The sequence below is a fragment of the Carcharhinus amblyrhynchos genome, chromosome 11, assembly GCF_965287045.1.
Source record: "Carcharhinus amblyrhynchos chromosome 11, sCarAmb.v2.hapA, whole genome shotgun sequence".
Taxonomy (NCBI): Eukaryota; Metazoa; Chordata; class Chondrichthyes; order Carcharhiniformes; family Carcharhinidae; genus Carcharhinus; species Carcharhinus amblyrhynchos.
This window is the reverse complement of record NC_137334.1, coordinates 97,304,945-97,322,993: the sequence shown is the minus strand read 5'-3', so window position 1 is coordinate 97,322,993 and position 18,049 is coordinate 97,304,945. Positions and strand designations below refer to the sequence as shown.

At 44.5% G+C, this 18,049-nt stretch overlaps 1 protein-coding gene across 2 annotated transcripts in view; it reads left to right on the top strand.

Moving 5' to 3' along the window:
• Positions 1 to 18,049, top strand: part of LOC145350380 (DNA repair protein Ku80-like) — a 248,251-nt gene that overhangs the window by 146,960 nt on the left and 83,242 nt on the right. For both annotated transcript variants that reach the window (XM_080199652.1, XM_080199651.1), the window contains exons 13-14: positions 11,807 to 11,934; positions 13,060 to 13,256. In XM_080199652.1, the coding sequence (XP_080055778.1) occupies positions 11,807 to 11,934; positions 13,060 to 13,256 (325 nt within the window). The remainder of the gene's footprint in view (positions 1 to 11,806; positions 11,935 to 13,059; positions 13,257 to 18,049) is intronic.

The following is an 18,049-nucleotide window of genomic DNA, read 5'->3' as shown; positions in this document are numbered from 1 at the left end:
CTATCTGCAATTCCACCAACTTCTGTGCTATCCGCAAACTTACTAATCAAACCAGTTATATTTCCCTCTCTTTATGGACGAAAAGGGATTGGTTTAGGTTAGTGGGTCATTGTTTTTTAACTGGTCGGCGCAACATCGTGGGCCGAAGGGCCTGTTCTGCGCTGTAATGTTCTATGTTCTATGTTCTAATCATTTCTATATATTACAAACAGCAAAGGCCCCAGCACTGATTCCTGAGAAATGCCACTAGTCACAGCCCACTATACCCCAGTATAATATCTTGGGGGGAAAATTTGCCAATGCTATTCAGGAGGGTTTAAACTGATTCAGACGGGGGATGGGAACCTGAACTGTAGCTCCAATGTACAGGAGGATGAGAATAGGGAGGTCATGGATAAGGTTTCTAGGTCACAGCAGTGTATTGGCAGGTGGGAGGGTGGTTTGAAGTGCGTATACTTTAATGCGAGGAGCATACGCAATAAGGTGGACGAACTTGCAGCCTGGATTGGTGCCTGGGACTTCGATGTTGTGGCCATTACAGAGACATGGATAGAGCTGGGACAGGAATGGTTGTTGCAGGTTCCGGGGTTCTGATGTTTCAGTCAGAGCAGAGAAGGTGGTAGAAGAGGAGGAGGCGTGGCATTGTTAGCCAAGGACAGTATTACGGTGGCAGAAAGGATGTTTGATGTGGACCTGTCTATTGAGATAGTATGGGCTGAGATTAGAAACAGGAAAGGAGAGATCACACTGTTGGGAGTTTTTTATAGGCCTCTGAAAAGTTCCAGAGATGTAGAGGAAAGGATTGCAAAGATGATCCTGGATAGGTGCGAAAGTAACAGGGTAGTTGTTATGGGGGACTTTAACTTTACAAATATCGATTGGAAAAGCTATAGTTCAAGCACGTTAGAGGGGTCAGTTTTTGTCCAACGCGTGCAGGAAGGTTTCATGACACAGTATGTAGGTAGGCCAACAAGAAGTGAGGCGACATTGGATTTGGTACTGGGTAATGAACCAGACCAGGTGTTAGACTTGACGGTAGATGAGCACTTTGGTGATAGTGACCACAATTCAGTTACGTTTACCTTAGTGATGGAAAGGGATAGGCATATACCGAAGGGCAGAAGTTATAGGGAAAGGTAATTATGAGGCTATTAGGCGAGATTTAGGATACATAGGGTGGAGTAGGAAATTGCAGGGGCTGGGAACATCTGAAATGTGGAGCTTATTCAAGGAGCAGCTACTGCGAGTCCTTGATAAATATGTACCTGTCAGGCAGGGAGGAAGTGGTCGAGCGAGGGAACCGTGGTGTACTAAGGAAGTTGAATCTCTGGTGAAGAGGAAGAAGGAGGCTTATGTAAAGATGAGATGTGAAGGCTCAGTTAGGGTACTGGAAAGTTAAAAATTAGCCAGGAGGAAGCTAAAGAGAGAGTTAAGAAGAGCCAGAAGCGGACATGAGAAGACTTTGGTGGATAGGATCAAGAAAAATCCTAAAGCTTTCTACAGGTATGTCAAGAATAAAAGATTGGTTAGGGCAAGATTAGGGCCAGCCAGAGACAGCAGTGGGAAGTTGTGTGTGGAGCCTGAAGAGATAGGAGAGGCACTGAATGAGTATTTTTCGTCAGTATTCACGCAGGAAAAAGTCAGTGTAGTCGAGGAGAATACTGCGATACCAGGTAGTAGACTAGACGGGATTGAGGTACATAAGGAGGAGGTGTTGGCAATTCTTGAGAGTGTGAAAATAGATAAGTCCCCTAGGCTGGGTGGGATTTACCCTAGGATTCTCTGAGGCTAGGGAGGAGATTGCAGAGCCTTCATGTCGTCATTGGCTTCAGGTATAGTGCCAGAAGACTGGAGGATAGCAAATGTCGTCCCCTTGTTCAAGAAGGGGAGTAGAGACCATCCTGGGAATTATAGACCAGTGAGCCTTACTTCTGTTGTGGGCAAAGTTTTGGAAAGAATTATAAGGGATAGTATTTATAATCATCTAGAGGGAAATAAATTGATTAGGGATAGTCAACACGGTTTTGTGAAGGGTAGGTCGTGCCTCACAAACCTTATCGAGTTTTTTGAAAAGGTGACCAAAGAGGTGGATAAGGGCAAGGCAGTTGACGTGGTGTATGTGGATTTTAGCAAAGCGTTTGATAAGGTTCCCCATGGGTAGGCTATTGCAGAAAATGCAGATGCATGGGATTGAGGGTGATTTAGCAGTTTGAATCAGGAATTGGCTAGCTGATAGAAGAGAGAAGGTGGTGGTTGATGGGAAATATTCAACCTGGAGTTCAGTTACAAGTGGTGCACCTCAAGGATCTGTTTTGGGGCCACTGCTGTTTGTCATTTTTATAAATGACCTAGATGAGGGTGTAGAAGGATGGATTAGTAAATTTGCTGACGACACCAAAGTTGGAGGAGTTGTAGACAGTGAGGCTGGATGTTACAGTTTGCAGAGGGACATAGATAAGCTGCTGAGCTGGGCCGAGAGGTGGCAGATGGAGTTTAATGTGGAGAAGTGTGAGGTGATTCACTTTGGTAAGAGTAACAGGAGTACAGAATATAGGGCTAACGGAAGGACTCTTAGTAGTGTTGAGGAGCAGAGAGATCTCGGGGTACATGTGCATAGCTCCCTGAAAGTTGGCACCCAGGTTGATAAGGTTGTTGAGAAGGCGTACGGTGTGTTAGCTTTTATTGGTAGAGGGATTGAATTTCGGAGCCGTGAGGTCATGTTGCAACTGTACAAAACTCTGGTGCGGCCGCACTTGGAGTATTGCGTACAGTTCTGGTTGCTGCACTATAAGAAAGATGTGGAGGCATTGGAAAGGGTGCAGAGGAGGTTTACCAGGATGTTGCCTGGTATGGTGGGGAGGTCTTATGAGGAAAGGCTGAGGGACTTGAGGTTATTTTCATTGGAAAGAAGAAGGTTACGAGGTGACCTGATTGAGGCATACAAGATGATCAAAGGATTGGTTAGAGTGGACAGTGAGAGCCTTTTACCTCAGATGGTGATGGTTAACACAAGGGGACATAGCTTCAAATTGAGGGGTGGTAATTATAGGATGGATGTCAGAGGTAGGTTCTTTACTCAGAGGGTGGTAAGGTCGTGGAATGCCCTGCCTGCAGCAGTTGTGGACTTGCCAACTTTAAGGGTGTTCAAATGGTCAGTGAATAGGCATATGGATAACATTGGAATAGTTTAGGTTAGAGGGTCATTAGATTGGTTCCACTGGTCGGCGCAACATCGAGGGCCGAAGGGCCTGTACTGCGCTGTAATGTTCTATATATATTCAGAAATGCACCCTTCTACGGCTAGCCTCAGTCTTCTATGAGCGAGTCAGTTCTGTATCCATCTGCCAGCTCACATCTTATTATCTGGATTATCCTCGTTACCCTTCTTAAACAAAAGAGCAGCATTGGCTAATCTCCAGTCCTCTGGAACCTCCCCTGTAGCCAGTGAAGATACGAAGATTTCTCTCATGGCCCCAGCAACTTCCTTCCTTGCCTCTCTCAGTATTGTGGGGTATATCCCATCAAACCTTGGGGACTTGTCTACCTTAATGTTTCACAAGAACCCCAATACCACCACCTTTTTGATCTCAACATAACCCAAACTGTCTACACTCCCTTCTCCAGACTCATCACCCATGAAGTCCTTCTCTTTGGTGAATACTGATGCAAAACCTCGCCCATTTCCTCTGGCTCCTTGTTGGATCACATGGAGTAATTTATTAGCTTGGATAAAAGACTGGCTAACCAGTAGAAAGCAGAAAGTTAGGATAAATGGGCCTTTTTCTTGTTGGCAGGATGTAACTAATGGGGTGCCACAGAGTTTGGTCCTCAGACCCCAGCTATTTACAATCTATATAGTACAGGGATAGAAGGTAATTTAGTCAGATTTGTAGATGATGTAAATATACCTAGGATAGTAAGTTGCAATGAGGACATAAGAAATTTACAAATGGATATAGATCAGTTTGGTGAGTGGGCCAAAACTCACCAAAGTTTAATGTGGAAAATGTTAGAGAGATGTAGTAATACCTAGAGGGATGTAGTAACAACAGAGTTGTCGTGATAGGAGACTTTAATTTCCCAAACATCGACTGGAATATCCCTAGGGTAAGGGGTTTGGATGGGGAGGAGTTTGTTAGGTGTGTTCAGGAGGGTTTCCTGACACAACACGTGGATAAGCCTACAAGAGGAGAGGCTGTACGTGACCTGGTGCTGGCTAATAAACCAGGACAGGTGTCAGATCTCTCGGTGGGAGAGCATCTCGGGGATGAAGATCATAATTCTATCTCCTTCACGATAGCATTGGAAAGAGATAGGGTCAGGCAGGCTAGGAAGATGTTCATCTGGAGTAAGGGGAAATATGAAGACTTCAGGCAGAAAATTGGCCGAGTAAACTGGAAGGAGGTGTTCTTGGGGAAAAGTACTGAAGGAAGGTGGTGGATTTTCAAGGAATGTTTGTCTGGAGCTCTACGCGACAACGTTCCAATGAGACAAGGAGGTTTTGGTAGGTCGCGGGAACTGTGGTGCATGAAAGTTGTGATGAACCTAGTCAGGAAGAAAAGAAAGGCGTACAAAAGGTTCAGAGAGCTAGGAGATGTTAAGGATCTAGAGGAGTATAAGGCTTGTAGAAAGGAGCTTAAAAAGGAAATTAGGACAGCCAAAAGGGGTCATAAGAACATAAGAAATAGGAGCAGGAGTAGGCCATCTAGCCCTTCGAGCCTGCCCCACCATTCAATAAGATCATGGCTGATCTGAAGTGGCTCAGTTCCACTTTCCCGCTTTCTCCCCATAACCCTTAATTCCCTTGCCTACCAAAAACCTATCCACCCGTGTCTTAAATATATTTAGCGAGGTAGCCTGCACCACATCAACGGGCAGAGAATTCCAGAGATTCACCACCCTTTGAGTGAAGAAGTTCCTCCTCAACTCCGTTCTAAACTGCCCCCCCTTATCTTGAGGCTGTGCCCTCTAGTCCTGCTGTCCTTTCTGAGCGGTCATGAGAAGGCCTTGGCAGGTAAGATTAAGGAGAATCCCAAGGCATTCTACAAATATGTGAAGGGATAGGACCTATAAAAGGTGAAGGGGGAAAAGTCTGTGTGGAACCGGAAGAAATGGCAGAGGTGATAATGAGTACTTTACCTTGGTATTGACGGTGAAAAGAGATCTGGGAGGTTGTACTACAGGTTTGCGGCGGACTGAAAAGATTGAGTATGTGGACGTTAAGAAAGAGGATGTGTTGGAACTTTTAAATTCTATTAAGATAGATAAGTCGCCGGGGCTGGATGGGTTGTACCCCAGGTTACTGTGGGAGGTGAGGGAAGTGATTGCAGAGCCCCTGGCGATGATCTTTGCATCGTCGATGGAGACAGGAGAGGTTCCGGAGGATTGCGGATGTGGTTTCTATATTCAAGAAAGGGAACAGGGATAGCCCGGGAAATCACCAACCGGTGAGTCTGACCTCGGTGGTTGGTAAGTTGATGGAGAGGATACTTAGGGACAGGATTTACGAGCATTTAGAGAAGTTTAGAATAATCCTAAATAGTCAGCATGGTTTTGTCAAGGGCAGGTCGTGCCTTACAAGCCTAGTTGAGTTCTTTGAAAATGTGACTGAACACATTGACAAAGGAAGAGCGGTGGATGTGGTTTACATGGACTTCAGCAAGGCATTTGAAAAGGTTCCCCATGCAAGACTTCTTGAGAACATGAGAGGGCATGGGATCCAAGGGGCTGTTGCCTTGTGGATCCAGAACTGGCTTGCCTGCAGAAGGCAGAGAGTGGTTGTGGATGGGTCTTTTTCTGCATGGAGGTCAGTCACCAGTGGAGTGCCCCAGGGATCTGTTCTAGGACCCTTGCTGTTTGTTATTTTCATAAATGACCTGGATGAGGAAGTGGAGGGATGGGTTAGTAAGTTTGCGATGATACGAAGGTTGGTGGTGTTGTGGATAGTCTGGAGGGATGTCAGAAGTTGCAGCGTGACATAGATAGGATGCAAGACTGGGCGGAGAAGTGGCAGATGGACTTCAAGGCGGCTAAATGTGTAGTGGTCCATTTTGGCAGGAACAATTGGATGAAGGAGTACAATATGAAGGATGGGACTCTTAGCAGTGTTGAGGAGCAGAAGGACCTTGGGGTCTGGGTCCATAGGACTCTTAAATCGGCCTCGCAGGTGGAGGATGTGGTCAAGAAGGCGTATGATGTACTGGCCTTCATTAGTCGAGGGATTGATTTTAGGAGTTGGGAGGTAATGCTGCAACTTTATAAGACCCTTGTCAGATCCCACTTGGAGTACTGTGCGCAGTTCTGGTCGCCTCACTACAGGAAGGATGTGGAAGCTATTGAGAGCGTGCAGAGGAGATTTACAAGGATGTTGCCTGGATTGGGAGGCATGCCTTATGATGATAGGTTGAGGGAGCTAGGTCTCTTCTTGGAGAGACGAAGGTTGAGGGGTGACCTGATAGAGGTTTATAAAATGTTGAAAGGAATCGATACGGTGGATTCTCAGAGGCTATTTCCCAGGGCTGAAATGGTGGCTACGGGAGGACACAGGTTTAAGGTGCTGGGAAGCAAGTACAGAGATGTTAGGGATAAGTTTTTCACTCAGAGGGTGGTGAGTGAGTACAATCGGCTGCCGTTGGTGGTGGTAGAGGCGAACTTGCTGGGGTCTTTTAAGAGACTTCTGGATGAGTAGATGGGATTTAATGGGATTGGGAGTTATAGGTAGTTCTATGGCCTGGTAGGTATGGATATGATCGGCGCAACCTGCGGGCCAAAGGGCCTGTTTGTGCTGTAGTGTTCTATGTTCTGTGTAAGATTGTGAGGTTATCCATTTTGGTTACGAAAATGGAAAGACAACATCTTATCTAAATGGAGACAGACTTTGGAGTGCTTCCATGAAGAGGGATCTGGGTGTCCTCATGCATGAATTGCGGAAAACCGGTAAGCAGGTAATAAGGAAAGCATACGGAATTTTGGCACTTATAGCTAAAAGAATAGAGTATAAAGGTAAGAAAGTGTTGCTGCAACTATACAAGATATTAGTGTGAGACCACAGCTAGAGCACTGTACAGTTTTGGTCTTCTTATTTGAGGAAGGATGTAGCGGCATTCGGGGTCACTACTACTTTAGGAAAGGATATCTGTCAACATTACCTGGCCTACATGCGACTCCAGATCCACACCACCACCAACGTGGTTGACTGTCAAATTTCCTCTGAAATGGAGGGCAGTTGGCATGGGCAGTAAGTGCTGACCCAGCAAGTGATGACCACATCCTGTAAATGAATATACAAAAAAAACACAATTGTCTTCCTAGGTAGGCCAGTCACAGATGCATCTATCAGTCCGTGACAGTGTGGTGGAAGTGACCACCCCATACAGTCCTTGTGGAAATATTTAAAATATCCTCCATTGTGTTGTGTGGCACTATCACTGTGCTAAATGGCATAGACTTCGAAAGGATCCAGCAACTCAAGACTGGACATCTATGAGGCACTGTAGGCCATCAACAGCAACTGAATTATACTCAACCACAATCTGTCACCTCATGGCCCAGCATATTCCCCCAATCTACCCTTATCACCAAGCCAGGAGATCAACCCTGGTACAATGAACAATGCAGGAAACATCCTAGGAGTAACATCAGACATACCTAAAAATGAGGTACCAACCTGATGAAGATATAACACAGGACTACATGTGTGCCAAACAGCATATGCAATGAGTAATAGACAGAGCTCAGTGCTTCCTCCATTAATGGATCAGATTAAGCTCTGCAGCCTTGCCACATCCAGCTATGAATGGTGGTGGACAATTAAACAAGTCACTTCAGGAGGGGGCTCCACAATTATTCCTGTCCTCAATGAGGAGCCCAGCGCATCAGTGTAAAAGATAAAGTTGAAACATTCACAAAAATCTTCAGCCAAAAATGCCAAGTGGAGGATCCATCGCGGCCTCCTCTGGAGGTCTTCACCATCTCAGATGTCAGTTTTCAATCAATGTGATTCAGTCTGCGTGAGATCAAGAAACAACTGAAGGCAGTGTATCCTGCAAAGGCTATAGGCCCTGACAGTATTCCAGCAATAGCTCTGAAGACTTGTGTTCCAAATCCTTCCATGCCCTTAGCCAAGTTGTTCCAGCACAGTTACAACACTGGCATCTACCAGTATTGTGGAATAATGCCCAGGTATGTCCTATACACAAGAAACAAGACAAATACAACCTAGCCAATTACTGTCCCATCAGTCTACTCTTGATCATCAGTAAAGTGATGGAAGGTGTCATTAACAGTGCTATCAAGTGGCTCTTACTTAGCAACAACCTGCTCGTGGGTGACCAGTTTGGGTTCTGCCAGGATCACTCAGCTCACCTCATTACAGCCTTGGTCCCTGCTGACGTAGACAGGGGCATGTTCTCCTTTTGACTTCCTGAAGTCGATGACAATCTCCTTTGTTTTGTTGACATTGAGGCAGAGATTATTGTTGCCATACTAGTTCACCAGATTCTGTGTCTTATTCCTGTATTCTGTCTCGTCATTATTTGAGATCCGACGCACTACGTCATCAACAAACTTGAAAATCAAATTGGAGGGGAATTTGGCTGCAAAGTCATGGGTGTACAAGAAGTATAGTAGGGAACTGAGAACGCAGCCTTGTGGAGCACCGGTGTTGAGGATGATTGTGGAGGAGGTGTTGTTGGCTATCCTTACTGATTGTCATCTGTGAGTTAAGAAGTTCAGGATCCAGTCACAGAAGGAGGTGCCAAGGTCCAGGCCACGGAGTTTGGAGATGAAGTTCGTGGGAATAATAGTGTTGAGGGCTGAGCTGTAGTCAATAAATAGAAGTCTGACATAGGTGTCTTTATTATCTAGGTGTTCCAGGTGTTAATGCAAAGTAGGTCCATTCTGAAGTCTGGTGGAAAAAACTGTTTTTGAGTCAGTTGGTATGTGACTTCAGAATTTTGTATCGTTTTCCCAATAAGTCTCACAACACCAGATTAAAGTCCAACAGGTTCTTTTGGTAGTACGAGCTTTCGGAGGGCTGCCCCTTCATCAGATGAGTGAACGAGCAGCACTCTGAAAGCTTGCACTACCAAATAACCCTCTTGGACTTTAACCTGATATCGTGAGACTTCTTATTGTGCCTACCCCAGTCCAACATCGGCATCTCCACGTCAGATCCTTTTCCAGGCGGAAGGTGGAAGAGAGAATGTCCAGGGTGCATGGGGCCCTCAATTTTGCTGGCTACTTTGCCAGTGCAATGAGAACTGTAGACAGAGTCATTGGATTGGGCTACATTCATGATCTTTTGTAGTTTGTTTTGGTCTTGAGCAGAGCAGGAGCCATACCAAGCTGTGATAAAACCAGAAAGAATGCTTTCTGTGGTGCATCCGTAAAAATTAAGAGTCATAGCTGACATGCCAAATTTTCTTAGTCTTCTGAGAAGGTAGAAGCATTGGTGGGCTTTCTTAACTATAGTGTTGGCATGGCGGGAGACCAGGGCAGGCTGTTGGTGATCTAGACACCTAAAACCTTGAAGCTCTCAACCATTTCTACTTCGTCCCCCTTGATGTAGACAAGCACATGCCCTCCACCATGCTTCCTGAAGTTGGTGACAATCTGCTTCATTTTGTTGACCCCTACATTTGTTTGTATATGTGTTTGTTGTGCTGTTGGGGAGTTTAAACCCTCCCCAACAGCATTAGCTAACATTTCATTGAGGACATTGGTTCCAGTCCTGTCCAGGTGTAGACCGTCCAATTTGTACTGGTCCTACCTCCCCCCAGAACTGGTTCCAATGTCCCAGGAATTTGAGTCCTTCCCTCTTGCACCATCCCTCAAGCCATGTATTCATTTTAGCTACACTGACATTGCTACTCTGACGAGCACGTGGCACTAGTAGCCATTTGGCCTATTGAGCCTGCGCCATCAACAATCCCACCCAGGCCCTATCCCTGTAACCCCACGTATTTACCCTGTTAATCTCCCTGACATTAAGGGACAATTGAGCACAGTCAATCAACCTAACCAGCACAAATATGAGGAGAATGTGCAAACTCCACACAGACAGTTACCTGAACCTAGGTCCCTAGCATTGTGAGGCAGTAATGTGAACCACTGTGCCACCTTAAGTTTAAGGTAAGATGCAGGAAGTTTAGAGAGGATATGAGGAAAAACGTTTTCACTCAAAGATTGGAGGGCAACGCAGTGGCACAGTGGTTAGCACTGTTATCTCACAGCACCAGGGATCTGGGTTCAATTCCTGGCTTGGGTCACCACTTGTGTGGAGTTTGCATATTCTCCCCGAGTCTGTGTGGCTTTCCTCCAGGTGCTCCAATTTTCTCCCATGGTCCAGAAGGTGTGCAGGTTAGGTGAATTGGCGATGCTAAATTCTCCCTCAGCGTACCCAAACAGGTGCTGGAATGTGGCGACGAGAAGATTTTCACAGTGCCTTCATTGCAGTGTGAATGTAAGTCAACTTGTGACTGATTGACCTAATTGAGGTGTACAAGATGATCAGAGGATTAAATAGGGTGAGCACAGTAAAAAGTCTGACAACACCAGGTTTTAGTCCAACCTATTTATTTGATAATATTATTTGATAATAATTGATAATTTGAGAATATTATCAAATAAATAGGTTGGACTAAAACCTGGTGTTGTCAGACTTTTTACTGTGTTTACGCCAGTCCAACGCCGGCATACCCACATCTTAAATAGGGTGGACAGTGAGAGCCTTTTTCCTCAGATGGTGATGGCTAACACGAGGGGACATAGCTTTAAATTGAGGACTGATAATTATAGGACGGATGTCAAAGGTAGATTCTTTACTCAGAGGGTAGTAAGGGTGTGGAATGCCCTGCCTGCAGCAGTTGTGGACTCGCCAACTTTAAGGGCGTTCAAATGGTCATTGGATAGGCATATGGATAATATTGGAATAGTTTAGGTTAGAGGGTCATTAGATCGGTTCCACTGGTCCGTGCAACATAGAGGACCGAAGAGCCTGTACTGCGCTGTAATGTTCTATGTTCTATGTTTTAATGAATAAGCTTTAACTTTGGCGGGATTCTGGAACTCACTGCCTGAAAGGGTGGTGGAGACAGAGATTGTCATAACATTTAAGAAGTACTTAGATGTGCACTTGTGATCCCAAGATATACAAGGCTATTAGCCAAATGCTGGAGAAAAAGGATTTTGACTGGCACAGGTGCAATTGCCCAAAGGACCTTATCCTGTGCAGTACACCTCCCTGACTCTAAGGGTGGGAAAATCTGGCCACCTTCGCCCAAAGACTGGAAATCCCACCCAAGGTCAACGGACCTTTGCATGCTCCGTCCCCACTGTGGCGGGGTGATTGGAAAAATTCCTCCCCAAGAGACATACAGACTTGAAACATTAATTCTGTTTTCAATCCCCACAGCTGTTGCAAGAATTCTGTTTCTGTGTCTGTGTTTGTATGGACAAAATTGTTCTTTTCTGGTTGGTACAGAACACTGTGGTATTAATTAGTCGGGTGAGTTAACTTTGACACAGTTGGTCCATTTGGCCTTGGATTTGCTGAAAGTTGGTTTATTGTGGAATGAACCGTGATATCGAACAGCACAGGAGGATGCCTTTTGGTCCATTATTGCTCTTTGAATGAGCTATCCAATTTGTCCCACTCCCCTGATTTTTCCTCATAGCCCTTTCAGATTTTTCCTTTCAATTCACTTTTAAAGATTATAACTGAATTAGCTTTCACTGCACTTTCAAGCAATACTTTTTGGCATGAAATAGGTATCCTTATCTCTCCACTCGTTCTTTTACCTAACAGAGGAACAGTTATCAGCTGTGGATTCTCTGATCAACTCTATGAGTTTGGTGGTAGACAATGGAGAAGAAATGGAGGATTTTTTCAAAGTCAGTAAAATTCCAAACCCTCACTTTCAGCGGCTGTTCCAGGTAAAATAAGCTCTAAATCATAGCAGGTGTGACTTTTAAACAAGAGATTAGGGCCCTGGTATGCAATTTGAAAAGGGCAAGCTTCGAACAAATGAGGTAACAACATAGGCAAATTAGTTGTTCAGAAACACTTCAGCGGTTCCAGCACCGATCCCTAAGGCACACCACTGGTCACAGGACTCCATCTGACAAACAACCCTCAACAACCACCCTCTGTCTCCTGACATCAAGCCAATTTTGCATCCATTTGGCTACTTCACTCTGGATCCCATAAGACTTAACCTTATGCAACAACCTATCATGCGGTACCTTGTCAAAGGCCTTGCTGAAGTCCATGTAGACAACATCAATTGCACTGCCCTCATCTACCTTCTTGGTTACCTCTTCAAAAAACTCAGTCGAATTTGTGAGACATGATTTTCCACTCACAAAGCCATGCTGAATGTCCCCAATCACTCCCTGCCCCTCTAAATACCTGTAGATCCTGTCTCTCAGAATACGTTCTAACAACTTATCCACTACAGATGTTATGCTCACCGGCTGTAGTTCCAGGCTTTTCCCTGCAGCCCTTCTTAAACAAAGGCACATTTGCCACCCTGCAATCTTCAGGCACCTAATCTGTGGCTGTCGATGATTCAAATATCTCTGCTAGGGGTCCTGCAATTTCCTCCATAGCCTCCCACAATGTCCTGGGATATACTTCATCAGGTCCCAGGGTTTTATCTACCTTAATACACTTTAAGACTCCCAGTATCTCCTCCTCTATAATATGTACACTCCTCAAGACACGACTATTTATTTCCCCAAGTTCCCGAACATCCATTGCCTTTCTATTGATGAGAAATATTCATTTAATTGTATTGATTATTCTTGGTTTTGAAATTAAAATAATGAACAGTAGTGTTCAGCCTCTTTAAAGATATTGAAATAGCCAGGCCACACACAGCAAAGGAAATTTAGAGAGGTTACTGCATTCACATGATGAGATTAGATCCAGGCATAATCAAGTTTATTATTTATTATTTAGATTTGTCTACGGGTGCTTGTCCGGCAAAAACTAAAAAAAGCTTCAAACTTGATTTTGGATAATTGATGGAATATAAAGTTCTTGTGATTTTTTCACAGTGTCTTCATTACAAAGCATTTCAACCAGATAAGCCTTTGCCTCCCATAGACCCTCACTTGAAGACTATGTTGAACAGGCCCCAAGAGCTGGTTGGCCCCTGCCAAGCATCCTTGGAGCAATTAAGGAAGCTTTTCACTCTGCAAGATTCAGGCAAAAAGAAGGAACAGAGGATTGCACAGCAAATCTTCAAAGACAAGTATGACAAAGCTAAGATATTAAATGAAGCAATTTGGGAATGAATGTCCAGAATTTAGGTGTGTGGGGTAGAATTCAATTGGATTATGAGTTTCCTTGGGTTGAGAATTCTGTTGCAGGCAGTGATGTATGCATGGAGTACCGGCATAAATTACACGCACAGCATCGGCTATATTTCATTTAAAAATATGTTAAATTTTTCAATCATGGCCGATATTTAACAAATCAGTGTTGTTCATCTTTGACTAACCATATAATTGTGAATATTTAGTAATTGTGGATTTTAGATTCAGACATTTCCCACAACTTAATACCTGCCTTATTTTTCTCTCTTCTACAAGGTGATATATTTGTGTAAAAGTGCTTATTTTGCTCTGTTACTAGCCCTTTTTCATGTTCTTTTTCATTTCTCTGAAGTTCATTTTATATCTATACTACACCAAAAGGCCAAATGGCTTTCCGTTGCTCCTATCTTCTATGTTTCTCTACTACACAGATTTCCTCATTTTTTTTAGTCTTGCTTATTCTTACTTATCATGCAAACCTTGTTATGGTTTGTTTTAATTTTAAATTGTTTAATTCAAGGAACCCAATGCTTTCTGTCCCAATTTTTACTCTACATTTCATAGAATCATAGAAGCTCTGCAGTTCAGGAGGCCATTTGGCCAATCGAATCTGCACCAATAATAATCCCATCCAGCAGCTATCCCTGTAACTCCATGTATTTACCCTTCTAATCTCCCTGACACAAAAGGGCAATTTATCATGGCTTATCCACCTAACCCACACATTTTTGGACTGTGGAGAAAACCGGAGCATTCCTATGCAGACACGGGGAGAACATGCAGATTCCACACAGACAGTGACCCAAATTTGGAATTGAACCCGGGTCCCTGGTAATGTGAGGCAGCAGTGCTAACCACTGTACCACCGTGTCTCCACTCACCTAATAGGGGAGCTTGTATTCTGTGAGGTCTGTGGGGAGATTTTGAACGTTCTTTTTGTCATAGTTCAACTATAGAATCATAGTTCTCCTGATTTGCTTGAGTTCTTTGAAGATGTAACAAGCAAGGTGGATAATGGGGATCCTGTAGATGTACTGTATCTCCAGAAGGCATCTGATAATTTCTCTCTTTACAAAATCTGAGGACCCTATCTGCTTTAAGAAGATGACCATCATCCCAGCACCAAAGAAAAGCCAAGCAGTGTGCCTCAATGATTATCATCAGGTGGCTCTGTTATCCACCATTATGAAGTGCTTCGAAAGGTCAGTCATTGCACAAATCAATTCCAGCTTCCCGGATTACCTGGATCCACTACAGTTCACCTATTGCTGCAACAGGTCCACAGCAGACGCCATCTCCCTGGCCTTACACTCAACCTTGGAACACCTAGTTAACAAGGACACCTATGTCAGACTCCTGTTATTGACTACAGTTCAGTCTTTAACACCATTGTTCCTACAAAACTCATCTCCAAACTCGGTGGCCTGGGGCTCAGCTCCTCTCTCTGCGGCTGGATCCTAAACTTCAAAACCCACAGACCCTGCAATCAATAAGGATAGGCAACAACACCTCCTCCACGATCATCCTCAACACCGGTGCCCCACAAGCCTTTTGTCCTCAGCCTCTTACTATACTCCTTAGACACCTATGACTATGTGGCCAAATTCTCCTCCAATTCGATTTGCAAGTTTACTGATGACACCACCGTAGTGAGTCGGGTCTCAAACAATGATGAGACAGAGCACAGGAAAGAGATAGAGAATCTGGTGAACTGGTGCGGCAACAATAATCTCTCTCTCAATGTCAACAAGTTGAAAGGGATAGTCATTGAAGCATAGTGAAGGTCATGCCCGTGTCTACATCTATGGGGATGAAGCAGAAATGGTTGAGAGCTTCAAGTTTCTAGGTGTCCAGATCACCAATAACCTGTCCTAGTCCCCCCATGCCGATGCTATAGTTAAGAAAGCCCACCAATGCCTCTACTTCCTCAGGTCCGAAAGACGTGCTGGTTAAGTGCATTGCCAATGCTAAATTATCTCTCTGTGTACCCAAACAGCTGCCAGAGTGTGGTGACTAGGGGATTTTCACAGTAACTTCATTGCAGTGTTAATGTAAGCCTACTTGTGACATCAATAAATAAACTTTAAAAACTTAAATTTGGCATGTCCACTACAACTTTTACCATAGATGCATCATAGAAAGCATTCTTTCTGGTTGTGTCACGGCTTGTATGGCTCCTGATCTGCCCAAGACAGCAAGAAATTATGAAGGATCATGAATGAAGCCCAGTCCATCACTCAAACCAGCCTCCCACCATGGACACTGTCTACACTTCCTGTTGCCTCAGAAAAGCAGTCAGCATAATCAAGAACCCCATGCACCCGGACATACTCTCTTCCACTAAGATGTAAAAGTCTTAGATCATGTACTAGCTGACTCAAGAACAGCTCCTTCCCTGCTGCCATCAGATTTTTGAATGGACCTACCTCGTATTAAGTTGATCTTTGTCTACACCCTAGTAACATTACATTCTGCACTCTCCCCTTTCCTTCTCTATGTATGGTACGCTTTGTATAACGCACAAGAAACAATATTTTTCACTGTATACTAATACATGCGACAATAATAAATTGAATCAGTTATTTTATTCTTCCTACCAAAATGGACAATTTCACATTCGCCAGATCATCCAGGAAACATACACCAGAGAGACCACCTAAAATCTGATGCTTCGATCTTTGGAATGGAGCATGTGTTAATGTTATTCCAAGAAAGCAATATTGATCAGCACACAACACCGGATTTATGGTTAGAACATAGAACACTACAGCACAAATAGGCCCTCCGGCCCACAAGTTGTGCTGATCATATCCCTACCTACCAGGCCTATCTATAACCCTCAATCCCATTAAAACCCATGTACTCATCCAGAAGTCTCTTAAAAGACCCCAACGAGTTCGCCGCCGCCACCACGGACAGCAGCCGATTCCACTCACACACCACCCTCTGAGTGATGGTTGTTTTAGAATCCCCACAAATACGAACTGAACCATCAGGTTTTATGACAGGCACAATAGAAGTATCCTAGTCACTCATTGTAACTGGCTCTAATACTTCAGTGTAAACAAGTCATACTAATTCTTCTTCGACCTTGGGACGAATTGCATATGCTTTGAGACTTTATGGGTGACTATTACAAATGTTTGTAAATTCTTTTTGTAGAATGCAACTTGTTGTTCTTGAAGGTACCCAGATTCTTTTTCTGAACATTCTTCTCAGGTTAAGCTGCTCTAGCCCAACAAGATTTTACACTGTGACCCATTTTTGCCATAATTCCTGTATTGACTATCCTTGCTCCAGCATTCACTCATTGAATTGGTACATCTGGATTGTTGCTATTTTGACTTCTTATTGGCTGTTTCCAACTTGTGGATCTTCGTTCCTGCACCAAATTGTGAGGACTCTTTAGCAGCCAGTTCCATTAACACTGCAATCATTACTGTTGTCTTTAAAGTCAAAGCATGTTCAGTAAGCAATTTTCTTTGGATAGCCTCATTTTGGATATAGAACATAGAACACTACAGCACAAACAGGCCCTTCGGCCCACGAGTTGCGCCGATCACATCAACACCTATCTATAACCCCCAATCCCATAAAACCCCATATACTCATCCAGAAGTCTTTTAAAAGACCCCAGCGAGTTCGCCTCCACCACCACTGACGGCAGCCGATTCCACTCACTCACCACCCTCTGAGTGAAAAACTTACCCCTAACATCACTTCTGTACTTTCCTCCCCGCACCTTAAATCTGTGTCCTCTCGTAGCGACCATTTCAACCCGGGGAAATAGCCTCTGAGAATCCACCCTATCCATTCCTCTCAACATTTTATAAACCTCTATCAGGTCGCCTCTCAACCTTCGTCTCTCCAGGGAAAAGAGACCCAGCTCCCTCAACCTAACTTCATAAGGCATGCCTCCCAGTCCAGGCAACATCCTTGTAAATCTCCTCTGTACCCTTTCAATAGCTTCTACGTCTTTCCTATAGTGAGGCGACCAGAACTGCGCACAGTACTCCAAATGAGGCCTGACAAGGGTCTTATAAAGTTGCAGCATTACCTCCCGACTCCTAAACTCAATCCCTCGATTAATGAAGGCCAGTACACCATACGCCTTCTTGACCACCTCTTCCACCTGCGAGGCCGATTTAAGAGTCCTGTGGACCCGGACCCCAAGATCCTTCTGCTCCTCAACACTACTAAGACTCCTGCCCTTGATAGTGTACTCGTTCATCCCGTTGGTTCTGCCAAAATGGACGACTACGCATTTATCCGTGTTGAAGTCCATCTGCCACTTCTCCGCCCAGTCCTGCATCCTATTTATATCCTGGTGCAACTTTTGACATCCTTCCAGACCATCCACAACACCACCGACCTTCGTGTCATCAGCGAACTTAACTTACCCATCCCTCCACTTCCTCATCCAGGTCATTTATGAAAATGACAAACAGCAAGGGTCCTAGAACAGATCCCTGGGGCACTCCACTGGTGACTGACCTCCATTCAGAAAAAGACCCATCCACAACCACTCTCTGCCTTCTGCAGGCAAGCCAGTTCTGGATCCACAAGGCCAAAGGCCCTTGGATCCCATGCCCTCTCACCTTCTCAAGAAGTCTTGCATGGGGGACCTTATCAAACGCCTTGCTGAAGTCCATGTACACCACGTCCACGGCACTTCCTTCGTCAATGTGTTCAGTCACATTATCGAAGAACTCAACTAGGCTTGTAAGGC